At 40.8% G+C, this 15724-nt stretch overlaps 1 protein-coding gene across 2 annotated transcripts; it reads left to right on the top strand.

The window, feature by feature from the left end:
• Positions 1-899: 899 nt before the first annotated feature.
• On the top strand, positions 900-13775 carry CUNH9orf72 (chromosome unknown C9orf72 homolog). 2 transcript variants are annotated; one of them, XM_027708090.1, is made up of 11 exons: positions 900-939; positions 2437-2922; positions 5849-5908; positions 6798-6893; positions 7533-7597; positions 8337-8409; positions 11012-11128; positions 11831-12066; positions 12553-12610; positions 13108-13217; positions 13300-13775. In XM_027708090.1, exons 2-11 carry the CDS (start codon positions 2479-2481, stop codon positions 13484-13486), a joined length of 1446 nt encoding a protein of 481 aa, XP_027563891.1. In that variant the 5' UTR covers positions 900-939; positions 2437-2478; the 3' UTR covers positions 13487-13775. The 2 variants fall into 2 exon arrangements, with proteins under 2 accessions (XP_027563891.1, XP_027563892.1); XM_027708091.1 differs by lacking the exon at positions 900-939 and adding an exon at positions 977-1440.
• The last annotated feature ends 1949 nt before the right edge of the window (positions 13776-15724 follow it).

Here is a 15724-nt window from a genome sequence, read left to right on the forward strand (position 1 = left end):
TCTTGCATGCTATTAAGACTTCCCATATGGACATGTTCAGCCTGCTCAAGACACAACTCCTCAGGATACCTCACGGTACTACTCCTCAGGTTTCCTTTCTAGGCTGTAAATAAACACATGCCTCTCACATGTGACGATGGTGATTTTAATCATAGAATCATAACATGTGAAGGGTTTGGAATGAACCTTAAAGATCACCTAATCCCAACCCCCATGCCACGGACAGGGACACCTCCCACTAGACCATGTTGCTGAAGGCCTTGTCCAACCTGGTCCTGCGCACTGCCAGGGATGGGGCATCCACAACCTCCCTGGGCAACCTGTTCCACTATCTCACCAACATCACAGCAAAACATTTCTTCCTAATACCTAAACTAAATTTCCCCTTCTTTTAATTTGTACCCATTACTCCCTGTCCTATTACTATAATTCCTAACATACAGTCCCTCTACGGCTTCCCTGCAGGCCCTCAGACAGGACTGCACAAGGAAGAGGAAGGTAAGGTATTCTCCATACACCTGCAAAACTAAACGAGGTCTACCCACGAGCACCGTCACTGTTCTGCATGTTTGGAACAGTAACCCAATGCCGACATTGCTGGCTTCGTCTTCTAAAGCTTAAAAGCCCCTCCATAAACGGATGCACCTGGCACATGGCTTCGCTTTCTGGCTTCCTCCACAAGCCGCACTGAGCTGTGACCCGCCCGCCGCGCCCCGCTCCGTCCCCGTCCGGGGAGGGCACACCGGCCCCGCTCCCCGGGTCACGGAGGGCACACCGGCCCCGCTCCCCTCAGCCAGGACACACCGGCCCCGCTCCCCTCAGCCAGGACACGCCGCCCCGCTCCCCCCGCCCGAGGCGTTTCCGCGCCTGCGGAGCCCGCGAGGAGCGGGCGGGGCGGAGGCGGGGCGGCGCAGGCGCGGAGCGGCGGCTGGAGCGGAGGTGAGGGGGGCGCGGGGCCGGGGCGGGCAGGGGCTGTCGGTGCTGGGGCCGGGCCAGCGGTCCCTCCGCTGTGCGAGGGGGAGAGCGGGGTGTCCTCGCAGCAGCCTCCCCGCAGCTGTTTCCCCATCCGCCTCCCCGGCAGGTTCAGACCAGACCCGGAGAGTGCGACACGGGCCTGATCCGGGCCGGGAGCGCGGAGGTGCCGCGGCTGGAGAGGCGGGGGGGAGAGCGAGCCTCTGGTCGGCCCCTCATGCAGGGAGGCACGAGCGGCTGGCGCCTTGTCTTCTCTGAAAACCCTGAAATCACGGTGTCAGATGGCCAAGTCAGTGGGCCTCGGCTTCCCCGGGCGGGGCACCAGCGTATCCTGAATAGGAGCCGGAGAGAAAGGGGATTTACGCCCCTGGTGTGAGGAAATGCACGTGGAAGATCCTGTGTGGGTCACTCACAAGGGAAAATAAGTTCAGATACAGAGGTCTGCTGAGTTAGAGCTGCTGTAGTAAGGTGGGTGTTCCCTCTCCTGTCCTGTGCGGTGCTGCAGGCAGACGGGACAGGAAAGCTGAGTTCTGGTCATGGGAGGTTTCCTCGAGATGAGTGGGTTTTAGCTGTTACAGCTTTCCGTCCTGGGTTGCGTTTGTTTGTAGAACTTATTTTTAATGTCTTCCTGTGGCTGTAGCATAACTTTTAGGGGAGATGGAACTTCCTGTTATCTTCTGCAGCCCCATCAGAAGGGGGAAGCTGTAGAGTTGTTGGACGCTGCTAGGGAAAGTGTTTAAGGACTGTTTCTGCATAAGATAAAGAATTATGCATCAGTACATTCTATAAAGTGCTGAGCATTTGCCTTGTATCACAACACGCTGCACACCACAGTGATGTAAAGGATGTATTTATCATGTGAGTTTCCTTACGGAAGTTGTGTGTTGTGCAGGCTCCTCATACTTCTGTAGTGAGTAAAGGCTATTTGGCGTCTGACTAACGTTTGTAAAGCATACCTCTTCATTATGTGCAACATATATATATATATATATATATGTATATATGTATGTGTGTGTGTGTATATATATGTATACACACTTCTGAATTAATGAAGTCTACAGTGAAATCTCAGGTGTAGAAGCCAGGTTGAGAGTCTTATTTGGAAACAAAAGAATTGTAGAAAGGCTTGGGTTGGAAGGGACCTTAAAGATCAGTTAGTTCCAACCCACCCTGCCCTGGGCAGGGATACCACCCACCAGATCAGGTTGCTCAGGGCCCCATTCAGCCTGGCCTTGACCACTTTCAGGGATTGAGCATCCACTTCTCTGGGCAACTTGTTCCAGTGCCTCACCACCCTCACAGTAAAGAATTTCTTCCTATCATCTAATTTAAATATCTCTTCTCTTGGTTTAAAACACCTTCCCCTTGTCCTATCAATATCTGGTCATGTAAAAATAAGATGAGATGATAATGAGATCTGCTCTAATTTATTGTTTTTTCCTGCAAAAACTTTTTTTTTTTTAGGTAATGTAAGCATTTCATTTACACACGAGAGAGGAAACAGGCATGTCAGCTCTTTGTCCACCACCGTCTCCTGCAGTTGCTAAAACAGAGATCTCTTTGAATGGCGAGTCACCTTTATTAGCTGCCACTTTTGCTTACTGGGACAATATTCTTGGCCCCCGAGTGCGGCATATCTGGGCTCCGAAGACAGAACAGGTACTTCTCAGTGATGGCGAAATAACTTTTCTTGCTAACCACACTCTGAATGGAGAAATACTCCGGAATGCAGAAAGTGGTGCAATAGATGTGAAGTTCTTTGTTTTGGCAGAAAAAAGGGTAATCATTGTGTCATTAATCTTTGATGGAAACTGGAATGGAGACAGAAGCACATATGGACTATCAATTATACTTCCACAAAGTGAACTTGGCTTCTACCTGCCGCTTCACAGAGTGTGCGTGGATAGATTAACACATATTATAAGGAAAGGAAGAATATGGATGCATAAGGTAGGTTAATTGTTCATTACTGAAATCAGTTGTTAGATTGTCATGTGAAAAAGCAAGAATTGAGATTCTGTGACACCTTTAATGTAGCAATTCAAAACTTACAAGAAATTCTAAGGAGACTAATCTCTACAAGTACACAGTTCTGAAGGTTAAAAGTTATGAAATTACTATGTCAGCAAATACAAGGTTGGGATTTTTAGCCACGTGATTTATCCTTATAATATTATATAACCTGTACGAGGCTATCTCAGGTGTCCTGTATAGTTTTTCATCTCTCTGAATTTCATCTAAGTAGTTGCTTTTAATTGTGTCAATTTGTGTATTAAACTAGGTGGAGTTGTAAAGTTTTGTGTTTCAAATCATTGTTTTCACTGCTGTGATCCAGAAAAGGGAACTGATGCAATTAATACTGTCATTGCTCTTACAGTTTTATTTTTCAAAACAAGAGTATTAACAAACAGTTTGGCAGGAGTTAAACTGTGTAGAACTAAAGGAAGAACCACAAAAATACATTTACTTGTGAAACTCAAAAAGGAAAACATGCTAAATTTTTCTGAAGAATTGGAACTCTGACTTTTGGGTACACTATGGATATTTCCTTATTAAGTGAAAATTGTTATGTATTTTTCTTTAAAATAAGTAACAGTCTAATAATAAAAATTAAAATGTTTGTCATCTTCATGGTATCCTGGTTGTCTTAGAACAGTAGATTGCATGTCAGCTGTAATGTGTATGCCAATGCTCACTTGTCTGATAAAGTTTTTGTACCTCTTCTGTTCTACCATCTGCAGTCAACATACTATAAACTTCCTTTTTGAGTGCTCTTATCTGAACTAATTAAATTACAGAAGTAACAAGCCGATGTTAATTTTTGTGGTGGTGTTTCCTTTTTGCTGTATTGCCTGATGATGACTGGGAGTGCTTTCCATCACATTGGCTTTTCGTACTTCTAGGGCTTACTTTTTAGTGGAGGGATAATACATAAAGTTCATTTTCAATACAGTAGAAACACAAATATTTCATTCCTAATACAATCTTCTAAAAGCCTGCTGAATGTTAGTGCTTTTGACATAAGTGAATGCCATCTCATGTTCCTGATTACATTGCTTTTGTCATTTAGTGCCCTCTGTACTGACTTCTAACATGGGTGGTCAAATAAGAATTATCCATCATTCTCAGTTTTTGGACATTGATCCATATCAGTATGTTTTCACGGTGGAAGTAGCCATCAAGTGGCATTGAAAATGACAAAAAAATGTTTTCTGCTAGTTTCCTCAGAAATTAGTCATTAAGTTCTTTGTTCTTTTTCAGATGTTCTTGTAGCAGATTGGTCAGCTGGGTTAGCTGAGAGACTGATACATTCTGAAATAGATATTTAGTGTCTTTTTTTTTTTTTTAAGGAAGATCAAAGATCCCTGGATATATCTGCAGTTCTTCATTTTTAAATATAGAAGAGAAAACTGCTTTGAAAATGTAGATAAAAATTTAGGTAGGAGTTGTAGAATAATAATGAATTAAAACATGTTCATTTTGTAGTTTGTGCTTTGAGGCAGTTCAACAACTATGGTTATATAAAATAGAACAAAAAATGTTGAAAGGAGCTGTCTATCTGTTCTGGAAGTTCTAATAGTTGTAATTATCAGCTCTCACTGGTTCTGTGTAGAGGCAGACAGCAGTTCCAGGTAGACTTGAGACAAGAAGAAGCCTTCTGAACTTGAGGATTAGGAGAAACATGGAGCAGTGTTCAGAGTGTCACAGAAGGACAAGCAACTCTAAAGCAAGTCATCAATATGGGATTAGAAACCTTTTTCATCTATTTCAATTTATATTCTAGATGTTTGTCTAATAATTTTGAGGAGTTATGTTTCCAAAAAGAAGTGGCTTACACCATTTGTTCAACCTTATCTTCATGAAGACTGACTTCTTTTAAAATCATTGTCAAGGATGTTTTACTTCTCTGACACTGAACTGAAGGGCAGAGGTGATATGAAGGAATCTGGCTTGTTTCAGTATTGTTTTCCAAAGATGTGTCTTCTGGATGGTTAGGGCAAGTTTTAGGACAAGTTACTCTAGATTATTCCTTATTCATCTACTCAAAAAAACCCCCTTGAAAACTCTTTTCCCACTTGAAGTTGGTTAACTTTGGTCACAGAAGAAGAAGATTGGTCACAGAAAACTAATGAGTAACCAATAAAAATGCAATAACCTGTCAACTTCTAGCAAAACATATTATTAGTTCACTCAGCATCTGCTGTTTTCTGTGTTTTGATTGCTCCAGTGATTAATGCTGAATTTTCTTTGTGAATAGTAACTTGATTCCATTCTAAGTTCATTTTTAATGCTGTTTGCTATTCAGCTGCTGATGAGTCTGTTTTCAGAGCTTTGTTCAGTTTCTTGTACATTGTGTTTTGTGTATTTTGAGTTTCATGTCTCCTGTACTTGGTTATAAGACAATGTTTTGAAAACGTGTCAGTGTCTCAAGAGGTGGGGGAAAAAAGTCCTTTTTTCCTACCCTCCCCAGTCAAATAACTTTTCTCATTCTGGAGATCTTATTTTTCTCTTGCTGCATCAGGAACCCTCATACATAAAATGGAATTCCTCGCCATAATCCGATCATTTGGCATTTTCTTGATCTGTAATGAAGAAACGTCATGTTTTGTCATTGTCATCACACGCTCCCTATCCTGCTACTCCTGCCCAAACGTGGGAGAGGTTTGATGGGGGGCAGAGCAGGGAGTGTTGATCTTTGTTGCATGACATCACTTCTGCTAAAGTCAACTCTGTAAAAGAGAAGAGACTTGAACATCAAAATTTGAATCTAAGAAGCGTGACTCCACAGGGAAGAAACTGTACCCTTTGACTGTTGTGTGCATACATACATAAACAAATAACAGAGCATTTGTATCTAACTGCTTCTCTTGCTCAGGAGAGGCAAGAACATTTCCAGAAGATTGTCTTGGAAGGCACAGAAAGAATGGAGGATCAGGTAAGGGCCACCTGGTTCATGCATATGGCACACCATCGCAAAACTGTTTGGCTACATCTGATGACTGTAGAACTGCTGCTTATTTTTGGGATCCAGGAAGATACTGTGGACTAGCTGATGATGTGCCATGCACAGGATTCAAAGTTTTTGAAGATAGGATGATGGGAGCTGTGATCAAGTAGAAGGAAAATATATTTCATCACTTTAGGGAAATCTGTGAAGAATATTACCTTTCAGAAGGAAAGTCATGTACTTGAACGTGAAGCTCTATAAAGGCAGGAGCTTCCATAGAGTCATGCCGGCTTCCTATCAAGGTTGGTTTTTCACTAGGTTAGGTCACCTTTTTGAGTTACAGAGATGTACAGTGTCATGTTGGAATGTGGTTGGAGACCTAATGGATAAGACTGTGAGAAGAATTTGATTTCTGAAACTCTAAATGTGAAATTGTGGCTTCAGTTTCTTGTGATAGGTAAATCAGAGAAGTATTTTTGTATGTTAATTACTAATATGCCTGGTTTTGGTTTCCTGTTACTGTTAAAACATTAGACTTAGATGTAAAATGCTTGACAGTGGTTGCATGTAATATAGGATGATAGATCAGCTCACTCCAAATACTTCTTATCTAGGTCCCTCAAAAGTGATTGTGAAAATTAGCATAAGACCCTGGAAATATATTTGAGACATGATGTTGGAAAGCCAAATATGTGTTTCCAGTTCATGTCTATTGATGAGTAAAGCCTAAGAAGTCTATACATCGATTTCTGCTCATACCACCCTTCCAAATAATAGGAAGTTAACAATGTTTTGCATGTTATATAGCAAGTTCATATTAGTAACTTCTAATACTACCCAATGTGCTTTTTCTTCAAGCATTTTATTTATTGTGCAGGGCCAGAGCATCATTCCAATGCTGACAGGAGAAGTCATTCCTGTAATGGAACTCCTTTCATCTATGAAATCACACAGTGTTCCAGAAGAAATAGATGTAAGTCCTTGTTTTATTTATATTCTGAATAAAAAAAGTGGCTTTAGCCCTCTGGATAAAAAAAGTAAATTTGGCCCTCTGGTTTGATACTCACTTTGGCAGAGAAAAGGCGGCTGTTTTCCTAAATTCTTGTAAGTTTGTCTCACATCAAGTTCTTCGAAGTGGTGTAGGGAATGGCAGTGGTTTTTATGGTCAGCACTTAGCAAAATTAACTGCTTAGGATGATACCGTTTTAAGATCGCAAAGACTATTTGATGCAAACCAAAATGAATGGACAGATAAATGGATTTGATTTTGATACCTTTTGCAGCGCATTATAGTGTTCTCACTGTATGGAAGAAGTAGAAGTGATCTGACATTCACTAAATTAAAGTGTTCTGGACAAGGTCGTAGAAATAAAAAAACACTAGGAGGAACCTGACTTGTGACTGGTGAAGAACATGTAATAACCAAGTGACTTTCTCATTTTTAAAATTCTTTGACGTCAGAAGGTCTTTTTAAGGTTGTGCTTTTTAGAGAAATCCTGCAACCTAAATAGTTCCCCAAAAGTTCCCAACTATCAATAAAAGTGAAAATCAATTAATTGGAAGATGTTTCAGATCCTTGTCTAACTTTTTTATATATTTACTTGTATTTCAGATAAGTGACACAGTGCTCAATGATGATGACATTGGGGATAGTTGCCATGAAGGCTTTCTTCTCAAGTATGAAATTCAGTTTTGATTTATGGTGTAGTAAAATGGTTTAAACTTGTGTGTGCATCTAAATGTGTCTATCTGTATGTGCATGTGAACTTGTATTGGAATAGTTTAGGAGGGGGGACAGTGACATGTATTTGGCTTTTTGAGATTTTTGTCTATAAAATGCTATAAAGGCTTCTGTGTTTTTAGAATAATGGCTCTGGGCTAATAGCTGCATCTCTGTAGATGGTTGTCAAAGATACAAATATAATTTTTCTTTGATACTTATATTTAATTTTTTGAGACTGTAAGTCAAAGTCTTACATTTTTATGAAATAGCAAAAAACCTGAGTTGTGTATAAATATGGTATGGTGTATAGAGTGCTTATGAATTGTGTATTTCTCTTTTTGCCCTGTTTTTAATGTTTAAGTGGAACTAGTTGAACTTGAGAGCAACTTGGTCTCTTCCTGCGGGAAAGCATATTTCATAGGTTTTAATTGATGTTCTTTTACTTTTCATAACATCTCCTGTGTAACTGTATTAATTTATGTAGTGCTTAGTGCCCTCTATTTATACAGTGTCACATGCTTTCAATACTGCAGAAACTGTTGAAATTTTGGATTTCAGCAGTTACCTACACAACTGTTGAAAGTCCTACGGTTATGGGCCTATAGGCTATAGGAGCACTTTATTCTTCTTGTCAATTGTTTCATTTGAAAAGTTTGATTAAGTGTTTTAACCTATGTTTGTTTTTACTTGCAGTGCAATTAGTTCACACCTGCAGACCTGTGGTTGTTCAGTAGTCGTAGGAAGCAGTGCAGAAAAAGTAAATAAGGTAACGTACTTTCCAAAAGCTGAACTTAAATGCTAACTGTTAGGAGATGTGACTGGCTTGTCCATTTCAGCTATGTCATAGAATCATCAAGGGGGAAGGAAACCTTTAAGATGGTCAAGTCCAACTGTCCACCCAGCACTGCCACTGTAACCCCTAAGCCACGTCACTCAGCATTAGATCCAGACACCTCATGAACACCGCCAAGAGTGGTGACTCCACCACCTCCCCAGGAAACCTATTCCAATGCCTGACCACCCTAACAGGGAAAATTTTTTTTCTAATATTAAGCTTGAATCTCCCCTGCCTGAGCTTAAGGCCGTTTTCTCTTGTCCTCTCACTGCAGGCACGGCAAAAGAGGCTGGCCCCCATCTGGCTACAACCTCCTTTCAGGGGCTTGTAGAGAATGATGAGGTGCTCCCTGGGCCTCCTCTCCTTGAGACTAAACAAACCCAGCTCCCTGAGCCATTCCTCATGTTTTCTAGGCCCTTCATAAGCCTTCTTGCCCTTCGTGGGACATGCTGCAGCACCTCAGTGTCCTTTTTAAAGTGGGGGGCCCAGAACTGGACACAGTACTCAAGATGTGGCCTCACCAGTGCCAAGTACAGGGGGATGATCACTTCCCTAATCCTGCTGGCCACACTGTTCTTGATACAGGCCAAGATACCATTGGCCTTCTTGGCTACGTGGCACACTGTTGGCTCATATTGAGCCGGCTGTCAACCAGCACCCCCAGGGCCCTTTCTGCTGAGCAGCTCTCCAGCCGTTCCTCCCCCAGCCTGTAGCGCTGCAGGGGGTTGTTGTAACCCGACTGCAAGACCTGGCACTTCACCTTATTGAACCTCATGCAGTTGTCCTTTGTCCACTGATTGAGTCTATCCAGGTCCCTCTACAGAGCCTTCCTACACTCAAGCAGATCAACACTCTCACCCAGCAAATTTACTGAGGGTGCACTCACTCTCCATGTCCAAATCATCAGTAAAGATGTTAAGCAGGACCGGCCCCAAAACTGAGTCCTGGGGAACACTGCTAACAGTGAGTATACAGACAATAATCACATCAATTAGTATTGTCTGTATACTCTTAAGCAATTAGTATCTGCGTAATTCCTCTTAGCAGTGGGCAATAAACATACTTCTGCATCATGAGCTGCTTGTGTTTCGTGGAACCTACATATATTTCTTCAGTGTGAAAAAAAATTGCAAACAGTGGGCCTGCTGAATATATTATACATTACTTGTAAACTATATATATTATATATTATGTGTTTCATAGTATGCAGGTCTCCTTTCCATAAAGAAATATAACAGGGTTTTTTTTAAAATTCAAAGCATCTTTAGTAAACCTGTGTTTTAAAAGAAACAGTTCATGACCCTTTATAAAAATTGGGGCAGAGGGGATGCATTGTTTTATATGTATTAGCAATGGTGTTAAAGCACCTCTGGTCAAATCAGCAATAACTGCGGAAACTCACAGGGAAACCAGAGAGAAGAAAATTCTCAGATCTTAGCTGAAATCAGCTAACCATAGTTAATATGTAAGTTTTCAGAGATGTAAGATTTACACACTATTAGGTTATTGGAAATGTTATGTTATATACATACTCACACACATATACTATATATAATATAAGGAAATGTTAAAGGTGTAGGTAGTTAGAAAAAGCCTACAGATCATGAAATAGTTAATGAAAAGGAATTAAGGTCTAAATGGTTATGAATATGTAAAATTATGTATCAATAAGCTAAACACTATAGAAAAAAAACAGTGTAAAAGAGTGTGAGACTCAAGATACATCCAGGGTAAATTTCATACATTAATTCTACATGTGTTCTTATCAGCAGCATGCTCCTTGTGTCACGGTACAACTGTTCTGAAGTAATTGCTTCCTTAATGGCATACTTTAGCGTGCCTTGAAGTAAAAAACACCTGTGGCATCTTGTGGCGAAAAGCATCAGTCAAAAACTCTGTTGTCATTGTTTTAGATACTGCAGAAAGACATTGTGCAAGATAGAGCCTTTTCAAATACCTCAGACGCAGATAGGACACTGCGGGTAAAGACTGAAAGATTAGCAGAATGTAATACATGTTGTATTTGGAGTGATTACTGCTAGCTGTTTCAGGAGTTTGAAAATGGATAATGAAGTACCTGTATTCATTTTAATTGAGAGTTTAAGGAAATTACTGAGGAAATAAGCATGGGTACTTATTTAGGAAATTGACTTGCCTGATTTGAGACAATAACTGCTATTTCAATAGGGAATGAATAAAACAAGAGACTTAAAAGGCTAGGAAAGTAATCACAGTGGCTCATGTTTATGTAGTAGAGGTAGAAGAAGGCAAAAGTGATTTGTTCTACATAATTGGATGAAAAGCACACTTTGCAAAAGAGTGTTGGATTTTTTCATCATTTGACAAGAAGTTGGAATAGCATGGCGTACAGCTTAATAATGTAAGCTTGTCACTGTTCTGTGGCCTTGGTAAAGTTTTGGCTTTTCTGTAAGTATCATCAACTTTTGTTCATCATTTGAAGTGCCTAACACAGTCTAGTCAGACTTTCTTCCTTACATTTTAAAGTTTTTCAAAACTGTTCTTTTTAATGCAGATTGTGAGAACATTGTGTCTGTTTCTTACACCATCTGAACGAAAGTGTTCCAGGCTCTGTAGAAGTGAGTCGTCTTTCAAATACGAGTCAGGACTTTTTGTTCAAGGCTTGCTTAAAGTAAGTATACGTAGAAAAGTTTGTTCTTCTGTAGTTAAAGAACATCCTCCAGTGTGTTTGTGCATACGATACGCATACACATACACACATTCATGTTCCAAGAAATATGTCATCTTCCCTTGATTCTTTTCTGGTCCTGCGGCTTTCCATGTAACTATTTGCATGTTAAAATTCCCAGCCAGTCTTTTCCAATCTGTTTCTTGAGGATTGTTCAGAATTGTTCCTGTACTTTGAGGTACAATAATAATACTCTTTTGTCTGCTTGGTGCTGGAATCCCAAAAGGCATTAAGTTTTTGTGTTGTACCAAAACCGAAGAAGGAACAGTTGCATCAGTCTTGCAGTTTCCAAATATTTTAAATAGGCTGCAACAATGTGTGAAGATGAATAGAAAAACAATGCCTCTTGCTCTGGTGAGCAGTCAGAACTTACCAGCTAAATATAGTATTGTAATGCTAATGGGCTTATGAGCCAGGTAATGATATACTGTAATACACAGGTCACCTCAGTGCCTGTTTTCACTGTTATTTTAAGGGAATCATCCAGTATTAAGGACTTATTACTAGGATACAGCCACCAGTTCTCTTAAATAAAATATGTTTCAACAGTTGGGGTATAAAATTTAGGCATGATGCTTTAATATTGTTTTGTTCAGTACAGCTTCGCACTTTCAACTGGAATAATATTTTTTTTCACTAAACCAGGATGCAACAGGAAGCTTCGTGTTGCCCTTCCGTCAAGTAATGTATGCCCCATACCCTACCACACATATAGATGTGGATGTCAATACAGTGAAGCAAATGCCCCCTTGTCATGAGCACATCTATAACCAACGACGATACATGAGATCAGAGCTGACAGCATTTTGGAGAGCTAATTCAGATGAAGAAATGTCTCAAGATCATATTATCCACACTGATGAGAGTTTTACACCTGATTTGTACGTACTCCTCTCACATCTCACGAAGTGACTTGATTTGGGACAGGAGAGTGAATGAGTAGAAAGCCCATTTGCTAATAAAGTACACAAATTTTTTTTGCTTTTGAGAAGCTCTTTCAGCTCTGGTAGTTACATTTGATTTGGAGGAATTTATCAAGTCCTGCAGTAGTTTTATTGCATTAAATATTGTTGAAATTCATTTTCAGTGATAATTCTGACCATTTTATGTTAATTTATTACCTGTTTAATTAGGGTTATAACAGGGCTAAGTGCAGTGACTTTCCTGGGTTTATTTCATTTCATCTGAATGTTTTGCTTTAAAATTCTGCATTAGCTTTAAAAATATCAGAAACCATTAAAATTTTAAATTCACTTCTAATTTCAACCAGATTGTAAACAGTAATGCTATTGCTGTGCTCAGATGCTGGAAGGTTAGGGTCCCTTGATGGTATTACCTCACATGTTTGTTTCCTTTCTTTTCTACAGAAATGTCTTTCAAGATATCCTGCATCGAGATACTTTAGTAAAAGCTTTTCTGGATCAGGTAATTGTTGTTTTTTCAGAAAGAATAAGAGCTAAAGTTCAGTACTTTGAGCTGTAGTAACAGATAATGTAATGTGAATAGGTCATTTGTTGGTTTGGTAGCTCTTCGTCATACTCCTGCTGTGATTCGTCTCTACATAAGTAGAAAGAAAAATATTGGTATAATACTGAAACTCCTGCTTAGGTATGAAAAACAATGCACATTTTCTATTGTTGTGCAACACTGTCAACAGTTACAGTATTGAGAAAGCTACCTGACTGAGAATAATTTCAGATAATTTTAACTTAAAAGAAAAATAATATTGTATCCAAACAGAATTGTAAAACAGCTTAATGTATTGCATCTGAGCAGATAGAAAACTAAGCAAGCAGGTTGACTGTATGTAAAATAATTAAGGATATGTTACATGTGTTTGCCATGTCTCTTTATTTTCCACATTCTTAAAATGGTTTTCGAATTTCCATGTCTACCTAATATTTTGATATAATTTTTGACAGATCTTTCACCTGAAGCCTGGCTTGTCTCTAAGGAGTACTTTCCTTGCACAATTTCTGCTGGTCTTGCACAGAAAAGCCTTAACTTTAATAAAATACATAGAGGATGACACGTAAGTGAACAGATAATAGAAATCAGGTTCTGAGAAACTTCTTATGCTTTTTTTTACAACTCACGTTTTTATTGTCTTGCAGGCAAAAAGGAAAAAAACCTTTTAAGTCTCTTCGTAACTTGAAGGTAGATCTTGACTTAACAGCAGAGGGCGATCTTAACATAATAATGGCATTGGCTGAGAAGATTAAACCAGGTCTACATTCCTTCATCTTTGGGAGGCCATTCTATACCAGTGTACAAGAACGTGATATGCTCATGACGTTTTAAAGTTCTCCACATGTCTGATATTGCACGGAATCTGTCAGTGTGACACCACACTGGTGACAATCATTGACGACTGAGGATGTGGCCTCAGGAGCTCAGTAACACTAAGGTGTGTCCAAAGCAGGAGGGATCTTGTTAGAGGGTATATCAGCTTAGCTAGACAAGCATGGTTATTTTAATGCATTTGTCTCTTCTATGTGCTTTTCTTAACTGTAAAAGTAAATGTTACTAGAGGATCCTTGGCCATATTGGCTTAGTAGATAAATCTGAACATGTTTTGGTGTACAATAAAGGGAAGCATTTTAATTTTCATTCCCCAGAGACTTTCTTCAGGTGTATGTCAGTTTTTCCCTGTTCTGCTGTGTCAGTAGTTTCAGTGTTTCCACAGAAAATAATATGTATGTCGTCTCCAATCATGGAGGTTTCAGACTAGGCGCTTTCCAAGAGTTTCAAAGAGTTTTTAAAAGTATTTGTTCATATGTATGTGGTACAAATCTGAAATATGACTTCCCTTACCACCCTTTTTAACACCACTGGCTCCTTCTTTTAGAGCATTTAAATGTTTGGAATTTTTAATATACTACAAGGTACTATTGTGTGCAAGCTGTTGATTATTAGCAGCCTAAACAGCAGCATGCTGCATGTGGGAACTAGGTCATTATTCAAGCAGCTTTGTGCATGTAAGTGCCAACCAGGATACTCTGTCATGTGTTGTTGTACACATCCTGCAGTGAAGTGTGCAGCGATCCAGCATTATGGAGCTCTTCCAAAACACAAAACTGAAAACTTGGTGTCTCCCACAGCATACTCCTGAAAAAACTGGCAGCCACGGCTTGGACAGGAGCACTCTGTGCTGGGTTAGGAACTGGCTGGAGGGTTGGGCCCAGAGAGTGGTAGGGAGCGGTGCTGCATCCAGTTGGGATCCGGTCACTAGTGGTGTGCCCCAGGGATCAGTGTTGGGCTCAGTCCTGTTTAATATCTTTACTGATGATCTGGACGAGGGGATTGAGTCCACCATCAGCAACTTTGCAGATGACACTAAGTTGGGGGGGAGTGTCGATCAGCTGGAAGTCAGGAGGGCTCTGCAGAGGGACCTGGACAGACTGGAGAGTTGGGCTGATTCCAACGGGATGAGGTTCACCCAGGCCAAGTGCCAGGTGCTGCACTTTGGCCACAACAACCCCCTGCAGTGCTACAGGCTGGGCACAGAGTGGCTGGAGAGCAGCCAGGCAGAGAGGGACCTGGGAGTTTGGATTGACAGGAAGCTGAACATGATCCAGCAGTGTGCCCAGGTGGCCAAGAAGGCCAATGGCATCGTGGCCTGGATCAGGAACAGTGTGGCCAACAGGTCCAGGGAAGTGATTCTTCCCCTGTACTCAGCACTGGTGAGGCCACCCCTGGAGTGCTGTGTCCAGTTCTGGGCCCCTCAGTTCAGGAAGGACATTGAGGAGCTGGAGCAGGTCCAGAGAAGAGCAACGAGGCTGGTAAAAGGACTTGAACACAAGTCCTATGAGGAGAGGCTGAGGGAGCTGGGGTTGTTGAGCCTGGAGAAGAGGAGGCTCAGGGGTGACCTCATCACTCTCTACAACTCCCTGACAGGAGGTTGTAGCCAGGTGGGGTTGGTCTCTTTTCCCAGGCAACTATCAGCAAGACAAGAGGGCATGGTCTTAAGCTGTGCCAGGGGAGGTTTAGGTTAGATATTAGGAAGAAATTCTTTCCAGAGAGGGTAATCAGGCATTGGAATGGGCTGCCCAGGGAAGTGGTGGATTCTCCATTCCTGGAGGTTTTTAAGATGAGACTGGATGTGGCACTTAGTGCCATGGTCTAGTAACCACGGCGGTGTTGGATCAAGGGTTGGACTTGATGATCTCGGAGGTCCCTTCTGATTCTATGATTCTATGATTCCACAGCACTTGTCAATCTTTTTGTCTGTAAACTGCTACTGGTAGTTCCATTGTCAATTTCAATAAAGTTCATAGAATCATTTGGATTGGAAAAGACCTCCCAAATCATTGAGTCCAATCATTAACCCAGCACTGCCAGGTCCACCATTAAATCATGTTCCTAAGTGCCACATCTACACATTTTTTGTACCCTTCCAGGGACGGTGATGCCACCACTTTCCTGGGGAGCCTGTTCCAGTGCTTGACAAAACATTCAAATTAAAGTATTAAACCTTCCCAAAGAACACCAAGGTAATGGACAAACTAAAAGATAAACCAGTATTTTTTTAATTTTACA

This window comes from Neopelma chrysocephalum, unplaced genomic scaffold, assembly GCF_003984885.1.
Source record: "Neopelma chrysocephalum unplaced genomic scaffold, ASM398488v2 Primary Assembly neopelma1_95480, whole genome shotgun sequence".
In the NCBI taxonomy this organism is placed as follows: domain Eukaryota; kingdom Metazoa; phylum Chordata; class Aves; order Passeriformes; family Pipridae; genus Neopelma; species Neopelma chrysocephalum.